We start from the raw sequence: 19,969 nt of genomic DNA, 5'->3' as shown, positions 1-19,969 counted from the left end.
TTGAGAATACATACAATAAAGGATTATCCGCACTCTCTTCAGTTATATTCTTGATTTATTTTTAAAGATGAACAGCCGCAGCAGACAGTCTATTTGGATAAACAGACGCGTTTCGGCACGTCGGCCTTCCTCAGCGTTTCAAACTAGAATACATCAAAAAGGAAGTGACATATATAACTATGCGATAGTGTACAGCTGATTCTCATTGGTCAACACAGCTTGTAGATCTGCCAGGTTAACTGTTGCAGGCAGCACCATTGCACATAACGGTCCATTAATGCTACTGTATTTGAAAAAATGTAAGGAAAGAAACCACCTCCCCAATGTATTATTCTATTACATTATCTTTTTAAATAATTAATTAAATCGATTAGTTCAATTAACTGTTACACCCCTAATCTCATCCTCTGTGTCCCCATTCACAGCAATCTTCCTGTCTACCAAATGTCTCACTGTCATGGTAATTGTGGGTAGGGTTCTCACCACACTTTAAAATAGAGTTGCATGGAAACCGTCTTTGCCCGCCAAAAGACTGGTTGATACTGACTCATTGTGCAACCAAGAACAAGGTAAGTAGAAGTAGGCTAGTAAGGCTACCACACCTTGGTTGCATCCGCTACGTCGACAAGCATTCTTGTTGCTCTCTGACCAGCGCGTCAACTTAAAATACTATGTTGTCTTACCAGAACCTGTGGGTATACCTGAACACAGGAAACTGAAAGTGGCCTCATTCAAAAAAAGAAGTTCCTACCCACATTAACCACTCCCAGCATAATACACAGTCCACCATGGCTTATACACTACAGTGTAGACTTAGTGTACAAGTGCTGTGTCAGGCTTTCCTCAAGATACCGACGAAGTCCCGGACCTAGGCTCTAAAGTAGCCTGGCAGCACATCGCGGGTTCAAGTCCCGTTCCCGACGACCTTTGCTGCATGTCTCTCCCCATCTCTCTCTCCCTGTTTCCTGTCCATCTCCACTAATCACTATAAAATAAAGGCAGAAAAAGACCCCCCCCCCCCCCCCCCCCAAAAAAAAAGATACTGACGGAGATATAATAATACTGTATGTTCTGTAAGAAAGTTGGGACATGAATACAAATATTACACACAAAAACAATTATGACCTGCTCCAAGTCTATAAAAAAAAAAAAAAACAACGTTTTGGCTCACAAGGGAATGCAGAATTTGGATCGATTCACATTTTTCCTCAAAAGGGGGGCACTCACTCTATGGGCATTATAAATGTCGCTATTAGAAAAAAAGTGGTACATAATGTTTTTGCAGCAGGGAATATATGTTTTAATTGCAAGTGAAGAAGACAATATGCATTTTTTCCCTATAAGATCAACTGACAAAGAAAAAGTTGTGCTTGACTGTTCAGCCAATACTTAACTAACTGTAACTATATTGTTCACCTCTGTCATAGTTATAACAATATACTTACAGTTAGAGTGCTTGTTGTGGACAGTAACAGTTTGCAGAATAGATTTAGAAAATTTCTAAACATTCTCATCAAATATGGTTTCTTTGCTGTGGTTCTTTGCTCTCAAACATACCCTGAGCACTTATTTCCAAGTGAACAGGTGGATAATTCTGTGAGTCTTACATTGCATAGTAACTGTTCCTTTGTTGCCCTAGGAACAAAAAAAAGGTGCAAAGCTGAAGCACCTACGAAACCAAGATGTGTGCATGCCTGTACACAAGCACACCTCGTGACCTCTGTCACACAGCAGCACATAAAAGCGGTCAGAACTTCCTGAAAGTAACAAGAGAAGAACTGACTTGCTGGGCAGCACAGTTGTTCAGAGGTACATGGGATGTTACGGCTGCCAGGCCTCTCTGGGTTTCACCATCTCTCTGTAAAATGATCAACACGTACCACACTAGCATGGCTCCTCCACCCATTCCTCCACGACTGAGCAGGATGGACCTTATTCCAGGTCCATCATATGGACACAGCAAGTCTCTCATTAGGTTTCTGGTTGGAGTAGCATTGCTCCATTTGCTGCTGTCTGCTGGAGGATTCATCTGGTTGTATCACATTGGAAGGAAGGTAATTATCACTTTTTTTCTGGTTATAAAATACTTTTTGTACTGATTACACAGGTAATAAGGATGAAGACATTTATTTTAGTGAATCTAGGAAAACAATAAATAGGATTTATTATTATTATTGTTGATATCATAATTTTTATAATGCCTTTTTTATTGGAAACCAAAGTGACAGAATAAAAGTTGAATACAATCTACTGAGTACATTCTTGTTTCCTAGACATATCATTTGTAACTACCGCTTAAAGATAATCTATTTCATTGTTAGTTAACCTCAGTTATTTAAATAGTCAAGAGTTACTGTAACAATTCTGCATAAAAGATGTGTATTTCAATATAGAAATACACATGTGGATATTTTAATACATTTTTGACTGATCTCTTAAAATATCAATGTTATTACCAAAATTAGATATGTGTTAGTTAAATGACAGTTAAAATACCACCTTGCTATCATTCAAAGAACAATTCATCTAAAGAAACAAAAGGTGTGATGTACCCAGAAAAAAACATTTATACTGTAAGTGCCTGTAGTTATGAGGAAGCAACACCTTTTTTTCTCTTTCCTTTTTACAGAAGGACGCAAACGACACAAACGCAAAAGGTATGCAAACATTTACTTACATCTCATATCTTTTGCAGTATGTTGCAAGAACATCTGAGAAAGCTCTGCACAGATACAGTGTCTGACTTTTCTGTTCTCTCTTTCAGCTGCTTTTGTCTCTATGGAAGCATCTTCTCACCCTATCATGGCGAGCATGATAGTGAAGCAGCCACAACCGTCAAGCGAATGTAAGAATCTATATGTCATACTTGTGAATGAATCACCCCAATGATAAGAAGCAAAAAGAGTGGCACATTGAACTTCAGAATAAATGTACCTTTCCTCTCTCTATAGCGCCAGGATACCTGCCGTGGAACATGGACCGATCGAACCTCAGGGACGTCGGTTTCTCCCACCCCACCTGGGTGACGGTGGAGCAGCCTGGTGACTACATGGTCTATGCCAGGGTCGGCTTCTCCAAGGGGTCCAGGCTCCCTCTGGCAAGCAGAATCAAGCTGAGGCACGGTGAAAAGGGCCAGGAGGAGGACATAGTGAAGGCCTACTGCAGCCTGAGAAGCGACATCACTAACATGTGTACGGCCTCTGGGGAACAGCTGATCACTCTGAAGGCAGGGGACCAGCTCGCTGTCTGGGTGCAAGACCTCTCCTCGGTGGACTATGAGAAGGAAGCCACAACGTTTTGGATGTACAAGCTATAGGACACATACAATACGGTACCGTGGATGGATGTAGGTCATATGAGGGTTACCTTCAGCCATCATGGAGAGGACTCAATGCCATTGTGGATGCGTTGAAATAGGACAGAACCAAGAGACTTATGGAATGAGCAGTTTGATGGTTTTGCATCTTTGATGTCAAGAGACTACATTGTTGAACTTTAATTTATTACAGCTGGATTGTATTTATTGATTTAAATTAAATCTATGTGCAGTAAAATGATTTTTAATATTTAAACCAAAACAATGTTCTATTTCTTCTCCTATGTTAAAACTTCTGTCACTCTATTTTGAGAGTTTTGTCAGAGATACACAGACACAAATTGGAGATGAAATTGTTGACACTCGACACTCTAAATTATTCACTAGATTTGTGTAGCACAAGTGGAATTGCACAGATGTTTCAGAGATAGACAGTCAAGCACACTGAAGGGCATCATGCAAGCCAAAAGGCCCCCTAAATCAATTAGAGAAGGGGGCATGTAGGTCTTTCCTATGAAAAAAATAAACAAAAAATAAGTTTCTGCTGATATCTGACATTCAAAGACAGCTCACTACCATAACACATCCGAGGGATTGGCTAGCTGAGTGCTTGCTACTAGCCAACTAGTAAAGCAAACTATGCCTATATTTCTAAATTGCAATTAAGTGTGAATAACTTATTGCATTTAATGTGGTTAGAAACGTGTTAGAAAAGGGATTGATTGATGCTCTAGTTAGCCTACTAACCTCTGTAGCCAAATCTCTAGCAAGAGTTTTGTATGCCTGCTGTTGCACAACCTTTTGGGGGAAAGAAAACATAGGGAAAGGGTGTGTGTAACTTATGGAGGTATGGCCTATGACATAATTATTAGAAAATGTTTGACTCAAAATATAAAAAGATCATAACTAATTTATTATGGAAAATAATAGCCAACTGTGAAAACAAATTAGAGGCACATTTCTCATTATTTTCAGATACTAAATCATTATTTCAATCGAAGTCATCATTTTGATTGTCTCGTTATGCGATGCGATTTTGAAATACTTATTTCTAGATACATTATTATTTTGAAATAAGTCAAATAGCAAAAACAATGTACAGTAAAAGTGTAGGCTAATATACATTAGGAAGGCACAGCACAGACCTTTTTTGATTGATTGATTATTGAATATTTCATAGATATAAAAACAAATATTTAGATCTTAGTAGGCCTTAAAATGATTGGTGAATTTGATTTTTTTTAATGGGTGACAATCTTGCAATTTCTTCCAGCAATTTTGTTGATTGAAAATAAATGAAATATAAATGCCCAAATGTTTAACAATGCACTGTGATGTCAAATGAGTCATCAGCACCAGTTTTGGGGAATGTATTAATTAATACTGTAATGTTATTACTTTCCCCAGTAATTAGGAGTGTAACTTATTACAATTGCCAAAACAGTAATATTAGTTATTGGTCCAAGTAACTTTGAGTTATTGAACACGATTCGTTTTTGACCGAGATAGATATATTATTAAGCCTATAATTTATATTCCATAGTAAGAGGTTGTCAGGTGCGTAGAACAGATCTACAACTAAGGTGTCAACACATTGGGGGGCAAAAGCAATATAGTAATATAACTTGTAATGTAATTACACTTGATACCAAGTAATGTCATGTAAGTCATGTAATGTTATTGCTTTTTGAAAGAGTAATAAGTATCTAGAAAACTATTACGCCTCCCGAGTCATTTGCCCAACCATGATCTTCACAAGTTGTTGCTGAGCTAGAATAGATATATTTAATTCACAGCCACAACTAACAAACTAGCTAGCTAGAGCCAATAATATTAATACATATACATATATTGTTGCTGTCAGGAACAAACCTTGTATGTCCCTATTTCATGACCCCGCCCCCAATAAATGAATTTTATACTTTGAAAGTGCCAGTTGTAGGCATTACATTAAGTGTGACTCAGCTCCAGTGCGAGGGGTTGTGAGCTTGTAGATCAGCCATTTTCACAAAATTTGCCTCTTTCTTATGTAATATTTGACGATTTGGCCAATTTGATGTTGAAAAGGTCTTAAGTCATTAGATAATAACTTTAGAAAATGTGCAGATTCCCCATAAAACTTATACTGTATGTTAGTTTGTTTACTATTGTGTGAGAAAACAATGTTGCACATTAAGCTAATCATCTGAGGTTTGGGAACCACTGTTCTATTGAGTGCAAAGCAGTGGCAGTTATGTTAATTGCCTTAAGATGAAGTTTAAAAAACCACATTCCAAAATGCTGTGCTATGCAAAATGCTCCGATGCCACACAGCCTACTGCTGCCTTTCAGCAGCCATTGTCACAGCATGGAAAGTGTGAATGTTTAATGTACAATATAGCGCTGGGAGGAGGATGCCCGCTCTCACAGGATGTCTGTTTCACTCACTCCTTCCATCCTGTCAAGAGCCTCTCGCTACCAAAATCTGCATAACCCACCGAGTCCATAAGCTTCTACTTGTGTGTGCATGTGTTCCTGCTCATACAGTACGTGGAAAACACGGTCTCGGTGGATTTCCCAGTGAGAATAAGTGAACGCAGTAATGCTAATGCTGTGTGGAAGGTGCATGTTAACCGTGTTATGGAATTGACATTATAGTGAGATTTTCATCTGGTATTTTTTGTAAAGGTCTACTATTAAAACCCTTTAACACCGGGAGAACATCTTTGTCATTATAGATTTTAGTGTTGGCTATTCAAAAATAGCAGATCTACAAGCTCACAGCGAGCTTGTACATCTGCTGTTTTTGAAGAAAAACATTTTTTAACACAAATCTTCTCTTCTTGGGGTCCCTGGCACAAAATATTTTCAGATGGGGGGTGTGCAGCCAAATACATTTTGGGGGTCCTTGACATGAAAAAGTTTGAGAACTACTGATTTAGAAGACATTTGTAGAATCGGCCTCAATGGTCGGTCTTAATGGGTTGAGATGGGACAATGAAAGAGGAACAAGGAGGCGGAGGCAGGGGAGGGATGACATGCATGGGGGCATTTTGATCCTAAGACAGTGAACAGAGACGGAAAAGGCCGGAGAGAGCGTGCTGACATGCAGGAGGGTCAGGTTCAGCTGCGAGAAGCCTTATTTATGTGGCATGCGCTCTTATAGGGGGCACCCCAGGATTCTCAGATTCTAGCTGAAAACGCGAAGCCGTCTGTCAGACTACAGCTACAGGAGAATTTACAATATTACACTTTTTTTATTAAAAAGAATTGTCGTCAACATAACATGGAAGTTTGCAGCGTTTAGAAAAGGAAAAAAAAAGCATTACAATATAAGAACAATGATACAATTGCATAGAACAATATTTCAAAAATGAAAACACACGATGGCCCGAAGTCACAAGTTTTGACAGACAAGATGAAAACGGCCTTTGTCTTCATTTCACTGACAAGTGCTCAATGAGGCCATCAGGCATTCAAAACTACAGTAAAATAAGACACTTTATGAAAAAAACAATTCAAGAGCAACAGCAACAATCGTAATCTCAAGTAAATACAAATATCCAATGAGACAATGACATACATCTGTACAGGTAGATGACATGCAGAGCTTCTACAATGCTGATGACCATATCATGAATACAGCGGTAGGTATATTCCTATAGACCTGGCAACTGAAAGATTCCAAGGACCAAGTGTCTCATTTGTAAATACTGATTAGGGATCAGCCTGACCTTTGAGGTTAAATCAATGTGGGCATAACTGATCTTTAATCAGTCTCCTATAGTACAAGGCAAAGGGGGCAGAGCCGATAGCTTACCTACTGTACGTATGCTGAGGCCACACTACACTCTCTGGCCTATTTTGGTTGGGGGGGGGTTACTATAATCAAGATACAGGGACGTGCACAGATAGACTCTAGGTGGTGCTGAAGCACCTGCCCTTTGCCCTCTTGACCAGAAGTGCCCTTTTGAAAAAAAGTTGTTGTTTTTTCAGTTTACAGCAGGGGTCTTCAACAGGGGGTTCGGGGACCCCTAGGGGGTCCTCAGAGTTACTACAGGGGTCCGCCAAATCTTTATGTGATATGATTTTTCTTTTTACCATAACCACTCGAAACCTAGCATCCCTTTTCTGAGGAGAACTTTAGCCAAAAATAGCCGATCTACAAGCCCACAACGCCTCGCGCTGTAGATCGGCTATTTTTGGCAAAGAGGTATAGGTGTAGAGGGAAAAAAGAGCAGACCAAGTAAACAAAAGAAAGTATAATTTACTTGAGCACCTGCCCCTCAAAATGTCTGTGCACGCCACTGTCAAGATAACATTATTGCAAGTGTTTTTCCCCCATAATATCCGGCCTACTGTGTCTGACCAACACATAGGTCAGGTACCAAAGCAGTCACTTATTGCGTGTCGATAACAGCCCCGTGCTAGTGCTGTGCAGCGAGCGCTGACATCAGAGTTAACAGTGCATGCACTACACCCTGTTAGCAGACAGAGCGCTATATGTGCCCCGTGAAAAACGTTGCATTGTGACAAAACAATAAAGCCTTATGAAATGTTAGTCGGGAACTCAAGAGATGCCCAATAGCATCTAGACGTTATTACTGAAACCTTTCCCATTATCATCTAGTCATTTTCACTGAAATATTAAAGTGAACCACCAGTTTAACTTTCAACATAACACATCTTACATCTATTCTAATTCTTAATCTCTTGTGAGGCTTGTCAACAATCAGGAGGCACTTGAATAATATTTTCCTCTCCTTTGCACAAACAAAGAAATCCGTCTCTGGATCAGCTACTGTACATAGGATCCTGCCAACAAACCATACGGGGCATGTGTTCAAAACGCAGAGCGTGGAATACAAGTCGGCCTCACTTCGTTAAGGCTAAAATTAATTATACTTGTCAAGCAGCCCCGTTTGCCGAACGAAAATCATTTTAAAATACATTTTCCGTAAAAAAACGTCATTTTCGTTGCGCGACGAGGTATAAATTAGTCCTTAGATCCACTGGGATATTGTACTTGCGAATTTGTTCTTTTTTTCTACACAAAGCCAACATGACTGCTCAGATGACTACAAAATCAGTGGAGCTCAACTGAATCCCAGAAAGTGGAAACAAAACAAAACACATCTATACACTCAACACAAAGAAATGCTCGGAGGAACAATAAATAAACAATACTTGTTTAAAAACCAAAGTAGAGCAAAGCTATGCCATTAGTAAATATTAAAATGTTATTTGTGTACATTTTAGTATGAAAAGTATAAGCAACATCCTCATTTCTGTGTATTCTATACTACATATGATACACATAGTTTTAAGTCTTTTCTAGTCTGTTATGCATCCCTGATAGCTTTGGACTATATATATATACAGTATATAGATAGTTAATAGCTAGATTATCACATTTCTAATGCAGTATATTATACTGTAGAAATACTGTACATTCATGCAGATGGTGGACACAGCAGAGAGCTGCATTTTGAACTCTGGACAACAGCTTTGAAATCAGCTCAATGAAATTTGTGCTGGCCTATTTTGATAGTCAATTTAACCACTTATATTTTATTGTAAGATGAATAACGAAAAACAGACAATCTACAACCTCGCAACACGTTGTGAGCTTGTAGATCAGGTATTTCCGCTATTTTTTAAAGTTATTTTTTGTTGTTGCAGGTTTTAACCTGTAATGACATGCCCAAAATAGGGACGTCAGGTTGAAAGTGGTTACATTTGAAATGTGTCTAGGCCTACGAAAACAGCTTAGAGATTCGAGATGTCTACAATGCTAGAAAGAACGAGTGCCAAACACATGCTCGGTAAAAGCTTGATAAATGTCTCCGTTTCCCAAATGGATAGCAGTGGGTCCTCTGAATAACAGATGAAACACATGAAACGTCAAAAAATGCTGTAACAGTCATGAAGGAAGGGGAAACCCCGGCGAGAGCCAAGTTCCTTGGTAAACCAAGTGCATGCAAACAGAAACACCTATAGGACTTAAGATGGCTTTTATCTCCTTTTGCATTTCCTATTGTATGAAAATTGCCTGCACCAGATCACTACTGGACATTGTGTACCATAGTCACTTTAGTTCATCATTATTACCACCAGTGTACCATAAATATCTCGTATGACAACTATGTTAACATATGCTATTTTATCTATTTGTATCCTTTTGTTTGGAGTTGTATTACATGCCGCTCTTGTTCTTGCTTATCCTACAGTAACGTATTGAAGTGCCCCTGGAGTGCTTTCCCTTATCTAAGGACAGGTCTGTTGGTTGAGGGGCAGTCACAGTGCCTGGTAGCCAGGAGGAAAATGTGCTAGAAAACGTCCTGTTTGATTGGTCTCTTGTTTTGCTGGGACGTTTACGGAAGAACCATGAGTCAATACCGCAATGTCCTTCAGTGAGGTTAGATCAGGAAGACAAATTTAACATCTTGTGACTATGTCGAACAAAGGGTCCAGTATATGAAGCCAGGGAATTGCAAAGCAGTGCGCTGAAGGGAATCCAACTCTGGTATGTCAAGGGACTGAATGGACAGTTGGACACACAACACAGGCTCTCACACACAGAAAGACATGCACGTACACACACACACACACACACACACACACACACACACACACACACACACGCTTCACAAGCTGGCTTACACAAACATCCCCAATACGTACACAGAACAGGCCACATTAAGGAGAACGTTGAGTGTAGGAGGCGTGTTCAGTGTGCGCCGTCCTCCCAGGTACAGTCATTCTTCTGTTTGGCCAGTTTCCTGACCACCCTCTCCAGCTCCTTGCGAGACTTCTGCTCCTCCTCCAGAAACTGCTTCATCCACTTGTTTTCCTGTATTGGATGAACATTGACAAGACATGGCTCAAGTCAACACGACTCACACCCATCATCTTCCTGCTGTGCATGCCACAAACTGCCAGTAATGACCAACTGGCCTGGCAAGTTAAGGCAGAACCCCACCCCAGACCAAGATATCGATATACAGTACATTCTCCACCACATGAACCAGAGTGCCCACATGGTTTCAATTGACAAAAGACTCGACTACATGCTTATTAAATATACCAGCAGGTTGTAAGCTGTATCTTTAGGATCTGTTATTCATAGAGAACAGTAGGGACAAGGTGAAATAGGTGGAAAAACATGGTCTGTGAGAACATTTATCTTAACAATGTGTGTAGAGTGTGTATTGTGAATTGCTTGTTTGTGCTGGTGTATTGCACAGTAATCCCCCCGCCCCCTAATAATGGCATTGAACTGAATATATAAAACTCCTATGTTATAGGAGTCATAAGGACCTATGACGTACCTTTTTCAATTCATGGACCTCGTCCTTTAAAGCGTACACTGCATCAACCAGACTTCTATGAGGGGGGAAAAGGAGTTAGAAGAGTAAACCCTGGAGGATGGAGACAACACACCAAGGAGGCTGCTTTTTTTGTGGCTAATGAGTTCAACCACGCAAATCTTCACAAAGCACTGCCGAGGTGCCATCAACACATCAGCTGCTCAATGTGAGGACTTAACACATTGAGACCTGAAGCCAATTTTACATGTCTCCTAAATCCCAACAGTTTTCTGAAAAACGTATGTTTCTATATCAGTGGTGCTCAATCTTTTTCATGTCAGGGACCCCCAAAAGGATATGTATTTGGCTGCGGACCCCCATCAAAATATGTTGTTCCAGGGACCCCCCAGAAGCAAAGATTTGAGTTAAAAATGTTCGCTTTAAAGATATACATATTCAAAGATTTGCACACATTTTCACGAATTTTCAAAAATAGCAGATCTACATTGTAGATCTGCTATTTTTGAATAGCCCAAAGTGTAAAATAATGCTTCTTAGCTCAAATCTAAAAATGACACAGTTCCAGGTCTTAATGGGTTAATACTACAGACTGGCATGTTTTCTGGGAATGGTGGAGAACATTGATCCCATCAGCAAGTGCATCGATGACGTAGTAAGGCCAAAACAGGAGCCGTGGATAACCACTTAACCCTTTTGTTGACCAGTGTCCCCCAGGGGTCTATACTTCGCCCCATTTTCCCCCCTCTACACTGAATCTCTTCGCAGAAAATCTACACGCTCACCACAACGTTTTTGTATGCTTGCAGATCGGCTATGTTCACTGAATGTTCTACTATAATGACATGGCCAGAATAGGGATGCTCGGTGTTCACGTGGTTAACAAAAATGTGTAAGCCAAGCTTTTGCTGCTGCTCGATGTGCGTGTAGTTAGGAGTCGGACCCTAGACAGGAACAAGCCGATGAACAGAGTGTTGATATCAAATGATAGGGCACTTTGTTGTAACACTAGCTACAGGCGACTCAAGGTCGTGTCTGCAGGGTGATTCATGTTGCTCGTCGCCGTAAACAGATCAATACTACAAGTGTATAACTCTGATGATGGGGCACCAGAGCGCATCTAATTACAGACACTGATCCAGGATCAGCACAAATGGCGCATGCATGTTGCATCCATCAGCATAATCACACGTTCTCTCCGAGGTGAATGCCGACCCCCTTACTTTTCCTCAATCACGGTCTGTCCATTGCTCTTCATCTCCTCCACGATGATCTTCTCTTCCTCCGGTAGCAGCACCTGAGGGACGCACTCTTTCCGCACTGCTACACACACACGCACACGCACACACACACACACACACACACACACACACACACACACACACACACACACACACAGGTTAGCTTAATTTAGAGTGTAAAACTAGTTAGTTTGATTCATGGCTATGGCTTCCTATCCATGGGCTGTTAAAAACAATAATGATGATAATCATTCAACAGTATTTACATAGCACTTTTCATACAAGAATGCAGCTCAAAGTGCAATACAATAAATAGAAAAATAAAGAAAAGATAACTAATTAAAACGTGCATTATACACCAGTGGTTCTCAAAGTGGCTTCCAGGGGGTCCCCAGCAAAATGTGTTAAAACAGCATCACAATAATTTTAACACCTTTATCCATTTCGTTGGCTATTAACTCTTTCATTGCCACACTTATTTCAGACTGTGTCGTCCCAGTGCCACGAAAAATGTGCATTTTTTCTTCCGTTTCATTTTTAACATTGAAGTGAATGGAGCAGCATTTTTTGGGATAGCGTTATCTCCTAGTTCCTTTGAGATAAACAAAAAAAAACAAGACTAAAAAATATATATATATATATTTTTAAAAAAAGAAATTTAAATAAAAAATGTTTTTTTTTTTTTATAATTTCGTCATTTCCATCGGACGGGAATTCCCGTTTTTGGCAATAAAAGAGTTAAAAATTGCAGATCGACAAGCACTTTTGGAAAAATCAAAAAAACTATATTTTGTTTAACACAAATCTTCTCTTCTGGGGTCCCTGGCATGACAGACTTTCAGATGGGGGTCCGCGGCCAAACACATACATTTGGGGGTCCTTGACATGAAAAAGTTTGAGAACCACTGTTGTACACAAGACATACACGGGTACACACACACAAACATGTGCAGGGCTACCTGCGGTAGTCTGGTGTAGACTGGCACCCGTGCAGTATGCCTCAATCACTTTGAGGATTTGTGCGTCTTCCTCCAGAGCGGCGGTGCCTGTGGACCACAGCCAAACAGAAGCCAGAGGTTATCCTTCATCTGCCCACCTTGGCCACACACACCCACACATATACACCTAGGGGCTTTGGGGGGAAGTAGGAGCTAGCATGAAAGATTCATAATGTTTTGTTGCGTTTTATGTGGTAGTTCCATTCTACTGACCGCAAATGAGATGACCCAGATTCCTACATATCCACAGATTCCTACATACCGCCCCACCCAACCACCCACACACCCACCCCCACACACACACAGAGGCCATGACTTTAACTGTCAAGCAAAAACATCAACATTACAACATGGTAATGTTGTATTTAATGTAAATTTGTGCAATTGTATTATTGGTGATTTATAATCCCATAAACGATGGGTTGTGTCTTGGGACAAGACACAAAAATATTTAATTCATATACCTATATCTACAGTATGGCCATACATCTACTTCAGTTGTTCAAGTTATGCTCAACTCCATTTTGCTAGATGTGAGTGAGTAAAATTTACATAACTTTGAATGTTTTTACATTCAAAGTTAAAATGAACAGAGAACACAACTTCTAATACTATATATATATATTAGAAATAGCAGAGTTCACCGTAGTGAGATTTGTAATCTTGTTTCACATTTACTCATGATCCTCATCATACATGACGCATCACCGCCATACAACCTACTTTTCCTGAGAAGAGCGTCGTCGTCAGACGGCTTCCGCTCTTTCTTTCTGTTTCCGGGCAGGAACTTCTTCATGGGCCGCGGGCTCTTGCTGGAGTCCTGGAAGAGTGTGACAGAGAGTGTAAGAGCACATGGCTAACCACTACGCTGCAGCACCAAACCGAGCAGTACTGCAACCCCCCCATAAACAAACAAACAAAATATATATATATATTTTTTTAAAGTACACAAACAAGGAGGCACGAAGCATGTGTGATGGCGGTAACCAAGGCGACCGGGCATTTGGTACTGCATGTGAAAAAACAGGTCTTTCCTTTATGTAAGTTTGTGGTATGACATATGACTCAATTTCCAATCAAAACCACTTCTTTATTGTGGGCAAAATGTATGTAGACCGTAGATGATATGAATGTATCATGTGTAAGGATAATTCCTTTTAACAGGTCGTTCATGAAAGTCCTTGCGGTCTTGTTTCCAATGAGAACCTGTGAGCAATTAGGGGTTAAGAGTCTTACTCAGGGACAAATTTCATTTCATCGACACATGCTGGCCTGGCCTGGAAACGAACCTGGGGCAACCAGGGCCTCTGGCTCCCTAGGCGGGCTCACTAACCACTCAGCTATGGCCGCCCCAATGTATTTGCAGTGATAAATTGATGTGACATGTCATTCTTTACCCTATTGTGTTTAATGGGTAATGTTACAGAACTATAATGTAACCATATATGTCTGCTTATGTACCACTGACAACATTTTAGACAGGAAATAAAAATATATAATACGAATCATAATTTAGAGATACAACTCTCCTGAAATGCAATGGATGCAAGTAATGTGAATGTGAATCTCATTCAAAATGTTTAATATCCCTAAAGGCATCCAGGTGCTCTCCCATTAGCGTCTCAAGCCAGACTACCTCTTCCATAATCTTCGAACGCTATAGTCACTAAGTACGCTCCGGTAAAAGTTGAGAACAGGAAGCTACCACCTGCTCTTCAGACCGGATGGGTATTCGACCAATCACGACTACAGCGTTAACGAAATTATCTTTTGGAATTTCCATTTCTGCTAAAGCAGCTAGCTACGTTAGGCTTCAACTAATTTAGTTTCCAGTAGGAATTATTTGACATCCACTTTTATTTTCTACTAATTTTCAGAGCTTCCGAAGTACAGACAGTTAGGTGAAAGCATTCGGGAATTGTGTGAGTCAACATCTGACCTGAGAGACTAGATAAATGAGGGATATGTTCTGTGATGCCGTTTGTGGTTTTGCTTCATCCGATGAATTTCAGGTGGTAAGACTCAAACATGCACTGATGACAATGATGTGCTTTTAGTAAATCGCATTCGCTTGTGAACGCCACATACTGACAACAACAGTACTGGAGGTTGGGATGTTTCCATGGCTGGCAAAGGGACAAGGCAAGCTTGCACAAACAAATAAGCAGCAATCAGCAAACCCATCCATGTAGCTTTTGTTCAATAACTGTCATAAAGTCACACGCAGATGCTACATGTACTAAATTAAACAGAGCACTTTACCCATTTTCAACGTTATCTTCATATAATTGGTCTTCACTAATGCTAATTATAAGATGGCACCAATTCCGTCTACTCACTTTGCGTATCATTGATGGTTATGGTCCTGCCTACCAATGACATTATCGATGTGGATTCCAAGCTAATACAAACTACAGCCTTTCTCTTCCTGGAAAGTTAGCCATTGTTCTTGCATTAATAAAAAACAAACAAAAAAACAAACAAGTTTGATTTAGTTTGAAATAGCCAAACCTGCCTACCAATGTCAACGGTAGGCAGGCCTCCACTGAGACACAGAGCGAGTAAACAGAAATGGTGCTATCTTATAATGAGCATTAGTGAGGCCCAATTGTAAGAAGATGGGTTGAAAATGGGTGAAGTGGTCCTTTATCCACCTAAGCCTGACACCATCATAAAACGAAGGCAGGCGATCTACAAGCTCACAAGGCATCGCTATGTGCAGCGCTGTGACCCTGTAGATTGGCTATTGCCGCCGTTCCATCCCGCCTTATAACTGTGTCCTCTTTCTCAATAACTAAGGATAATAATAAACTACTTTCTGCTGAATGCAACACTGACAGGCTCTGAGTGTAGTGGATGAAAAAAGTACAGAGTACAGAACAGGAAACAGAGAAAAAAGCAGAACGAGCAGCAGCATGCCACTTACACATACAGTACAACACACACGCACATTCACGCTTTCCCCTTCCCACACACAGAGAGGAAGAGAGTTGTTCTAACCTTACCTTCATGATATAAGACATCCTCTACAGAAGACAGAACGGAGGAAGAGAGAGACAGAGAGAAAAGAGAGGGAAGATGTGCATGAGAAATATATGATGTGAAAGAGATGTGACAATTTGAATGGTGATTTATTTCTCCCGCACACACACCCACGCCAATCCTTGTTTAGTGATACAGAATAGGGAGATAAATTCCTATAGAACAAAGAAATTAAGTATACGATGGAGAGATGGTTTAAAAAAAGAAAAGAAAAAAAAATGCATGCATAGTCAAAAAAAGAACCCAGATGAACTCTATAGAATAGACCCTTGGGTGGCACCTATATTCTCATGCAGGTACTGGAATGAGTTTTTGGACACAGAAAAATGCGTATTAGGTGGAAAAAGGGCAACAGAGATGCAGCCTTTTTGGATAACTGTTGCTAAAGGGCAACTATGACTCATGACCCTGACCTACATGTTTGTGAATGCCGCAGCATGCTAATGTGTCGTGGGAGTCCTCAGCGGCTAACGACTAGGTGCTCATTCTGTGAACCATGCTTTTTTGTTTTTGTTTTGTGTGTGGGGGGGGGGGGGGGGGGGGGGGGTTACACAATGCCAGAGCGAGGTTAAACTTTCTATCTGGTGCAACTGACCACAGCTGGGAGAGCCTACTGTACTGATCAGAGGACATCAGCCGACCGCTGCAAGGATGCTGCCTTTAGGTGCGTTTTCCATCGTAATGACAAGGCAGCGTGAGGGACTGAGGGATATACTGCAACTGGAACAACTCAAGCATTGCGCTCATTTAACAACCCCCCCACTCGTGCATAAAAACCCTTTATTCTCTGTGATTCTCTGTTTGAACCAGCATGTTCTTTGTGTTGAGAAAATAATTTTCTTTTTGAATAATTCCAAGACAGTAACTTGGAAACTTCTCTTGAGTAATCATTCTATTTGTGGACATTGCTGCTCAGATGACTCTGTGGGTTTGAGCTGCTGCAGATTGAAGGAGAAAGATAGAGAAGGGTGGTGGGGCTTATTGTGGCTTGTCTCCAGGTTGCGTTCTGACTCACCGGTGGCTATGAGCGTCTGTGCTTATGAGTGAGAGTAATGCTGAGATAGCGTATTATAGAGCCTATCTATAATAAAGGCATATAAAAGCCCCCAAAAAAATCTAAAAAAGTGTTAATATTTAAACTGCTTCTCGATTATTTAATACGGTATACAGTATTTATTTTAACATTAAGTAAAACGCCAAGAAGAGTAGCATCATGATTGTGCGAAGTAAAGAGGATAAAAAGTATTTCCTCATTTAATTCTGAGTAGTAACATTCTTCTGGTGTGCAGTGAGATTAAGTACCTTGGACATTGCATCTGATGATCTAACAGATGACAATGATGGACCTCGAGTCTGCAATAATTGCCCAGCCCTAGCGTATTGTACGCTTGTCTGTCTGTCTGGACCCCGTACCTCTTTGTATCCCAGCGCAGCAGACGGTTTGAGGGGAGGTGCGGGACGCAGGCAGCTGAGGGACCAAGGCTTGCTGATCTTGGGTGGCTCCAGGGGGCCGCGGCTCACAGCGCTGAAGCTGCCCAGATGGGACAGGTGAGAGGGGGCGCCAACCATGCTCAGAGGCTTGCCCTCTGAAGGCTGCACAGGGCGTGCACAGACACACACACACACACACACACACGCACAGACAGAGAAGACATGAGAAGTGTGCGCTAATCAGAGATGGGTCTTTCGCAACATCCGCCCACGGTTTTGACACTGCAGGGTGTGAAATCTGTGAAAAGACTCCTCACACTTAACCATGTCCAAGTGCACAGTTCATTATCAGTTTACAGCAGTTAGTTTACAGCAGTTTTTAAAACCTTTGGTGTCCAAGGCACACAAAAGGGCAAGACAAAATCTCAAGGCACACCTGTATCCTTGCAAAAGAGCCTATAATATGTATTGTACATTATATTTCTTAGGTTATAGAATTTGCCTCTGTAATGGGAAATGAGTGCACACAAAATACTGATATAGTAAATTAAATATATAATAATGTGCGGTTGTCACACAATCTCAAGGTACACTGTTTGCGAATCACTGTGTTACAGTATAAGGGTGTTTTGACGTGCGTGTGTTTATCTTTAACCTTTAAGATGGTGCCCACAGGGCTTCCTCCTTTGGTAAATGGCTGAAGATGTTCCAACCACTCCTGTAACTCCTGGGGGTTACTGCAGAACACAGTGATACGGTCGATCATGGTTCCTGCGAAACACACACACACACACACACACACACGCTTACTTCAACGCTAGTTCACCGTCCTACGCACTTTCCATTCCTCCTTCACACTTTTCGGTGGGTCTTTGCAGATCGGTATTCATTGGGCTGCTGGCCCTGACTGGCTAATTTCACTGCCAGTGCAAACTACACTTTACATAAGAGGTTATTCCTCAGGGAAACCATTACTAGACCAGACATTTATACTCAGCACGGCCTGACTTTTGGCACGGGATTGTGGGGATTGCATGTATTTTAATTGACTCCCGCAAATGTGGCTCTCATAATGCTTGCATAATCTGCCCACCGCCACTGGTGGCAAATGTCTAGCAGCCAAATGGCAGGTTTTAGCCTGTCAGAAGTACATCCATGGAGACTGCTGTCATGTCAGCAGCAGTTTGATTATCTTTTTTTTTCTAAAATAAAATTAAAATTTTGGTTTTAACAAACTCGTTAAACGGAAAGACATGAAGCAACGGACACTGAATAAAATAATAGAGCACAGAGACAAGAGTAAGAGGTAAGAATAAGACAACGTTAAGACCTTTAGCTCACAAGTAGTGAGCCCAACCCCCCCCCCATGTGAAGCATATAAGGGGGGAATTTCCCACATTTTTCAAAATTATTTTTTCAAAATGAACCCTGAATCAGTGTGTAAGGGTTGCCACACGGTCAAAGTCATAAATATGTCACCCAACATGCCACCTCCGCATCAGCATGTGACCATCGCACCAGCATGTGACCAGCACGTGATGTGTTTGAAATTAATTCAAGGACCCCAACGGAAACAAGTCCGCAAGGACTTTTTTGGTCAGACCTTTTAGACAAAAGTATTATAAATGTAACTGTGTTGTTTTACATTCTTGTGCCTAATATAAAATTCAATCAATCAATCAAACAAACAAACCACACAAGGCCGTAAAAACGAGAAGTGTTGGAAATTATGAGCAAGCGTTAAGGAGCCGTAAATAAAAGCACAGAATGACTGTAGTCTTTAAGGTGATACTCATTGATAGAATTGCTCCAGTATGAGTTATCTCAGTCACTTGTCGCTTGCCGTATTACCTAATCACCACTTAAGTAATATCAATATCAATCACTTTCCTAACACTGAAGTGTTAGGAAATGAGCCTTTGGTCCTGTGCATGCGGTTGTCACTTGCCTTATTATCTAATCACCATCTAAGTAATATCATCAACATCAATCAATTTCCTGACACAGAGTCATCAAAAGAAGCCTTTCCCAGGTCTACTTCAGTGTATTGTGTGATGAGTCAAACCTGTGATGTCAAAGGCATAGTGGCTGTTCTCCACGTCCTCTGCTTGCCTGGTTACAGTGGCGCCTGTCAAAGGCAGTCTTCCCTGAGGAAACACACAATGAAAAGAGGAGAAATGTGAGACGCGACATAGAAATAAGACACTCAGATCTTGTAATTGCTTTAGGATATGAGGTGAAACTGAGGAGGCACCAGCGGCGGAGCTTGCCTTTCCTGCATATAATGAAATTATATACTCAACTATAATACAGTCCAGGTTAAATTGTAAATGGAATCGATGATATCATATATATGTATTTTTTGTGTGTTATTATTGTATATAGACGAATCCACAGAGCGCTCGCCTGGCGCAATCATAACTGCGGTGTCAGAATGCACACCGCAGCAGGAGTCTGACACCGCAGCCACAGGCAGACGCTCTGTGGATTTGTCTATAGGCAATAGAGCTGAAATTAGAAATTGGCATGGTCTAACTCTTACTACACCAAGCGTAAAAAATCATTTTCTAATATTTCATGTCTGAAAATGTATCAGTAGGCTTAAAAACATAAAAAAAATTGTAGGACAATAGT

The 19,969-nt window shown here is 40.8% G+C and overlaps 2 protein-coding genes across 5 annotated transcripts in view; one reads left to right on the top strand and one right to left on the bottom strand.

The window, feature by feature from the left end:
* Nucleotides 1–1,782: 1,782 nt before the first annotated feature.
* On the top strand, nucleotides 1,783–4,143 carry cd40lg (CD40 ligand). The gene is made up of 4 exons (XM_084086034.1): nucleotides 1,783–2,054; nucleotides 2,630–2,657; nucleotides 2,765–2,845; nucleotides 2,952–4,143. The coding sequence occupies exons 1-4, from the start codon at nucleotides 1,866–1,868 to the stop codon at nucleotides 3,314–3,316; spliced, it is 663 nt and encodes a 220-aa protein (XP_083942160.1). The 5' UTR covers nucleotides 1,783–1,865; the 3' UTR covers nucleotides 3,317–4,143.
* Nucleotides 4,144–6,532: 2,389 nt separating this feature from the next.
* Nucleotides 6,533–19,969, bottom strand: part of arhgef6 (Rac/Cdc42 guanine nucleotide exchange factor (GEF) 6) — a 37,141-nt gene continuing 23,704 nt past the window's right edge. Inside the window, exons 14-22 of one of the 4 annotated variants that reach the window (XM_084041947.1) lie at nucleotides 19,401–19,482; nucleotides 17,991–18,106; nucleotides 17,318–17,497; nucleotides 15,868–15,888; nucleotides 13,586–13,682; nucleotides 12,824–12,910; nucleotides 11,847–11,946; nucleotides 10,627–10,681; nucleotides 6,533–10,148 (exon numbers count right to left, since the gene is read on the bottom strand). In XM_084041947.1, coding sequence (XP_083898073.1) covers nucleotides 10,026–10,148; nucleotides 10,627–10,681; nucleotides 11,847–11,946; nucleotides 12,824–12,910; nucleotides 13,586–13,682; nucleotides 15,868–15,888; nucleotides 17,318–17,497; nucleotides 17,991–18,106; nucleotides 19,401–19,482 — 861 coding nt within the window. In that variant the 3' untranslated portion in view covers nucleotides 6,533–10,025. The remainder of the gene's footprint in view (nucleotides 10,149–10,626; nucleotides 10,682–11,846; nucleotides 11,947–12,823; nucleotides 12,911–13,585; nucleotides 13,683–15,867; nucleotides 15,889–17,317; nucleotides 17,498–17,990; nucleotides 18,107–19,400; nucleotides 19,483–19,969) is intronic. The other 3 variants (XM_084041948.1, XM_084041949.1, XM_084041950.1) reach the window with 3 other exon arrangements.

Source organism: Gymnoscopelus microlampas (assembly GCF_963454915.1).
Source record: "Gymnoscopelus microlampas genome assembly, chromosome: 18".
NCBI classification, from domain to species: domain Eukaryota; kingdom Metazoa; phylum Chordata; class Actinopteri; order Myctophiformes; family Myctophidae; genus Gymnoscopelus; species Gymnoscopelus microlampas.
This window is presented reverse-complemented; position numbering and strand designations above follow the sequence as displayed.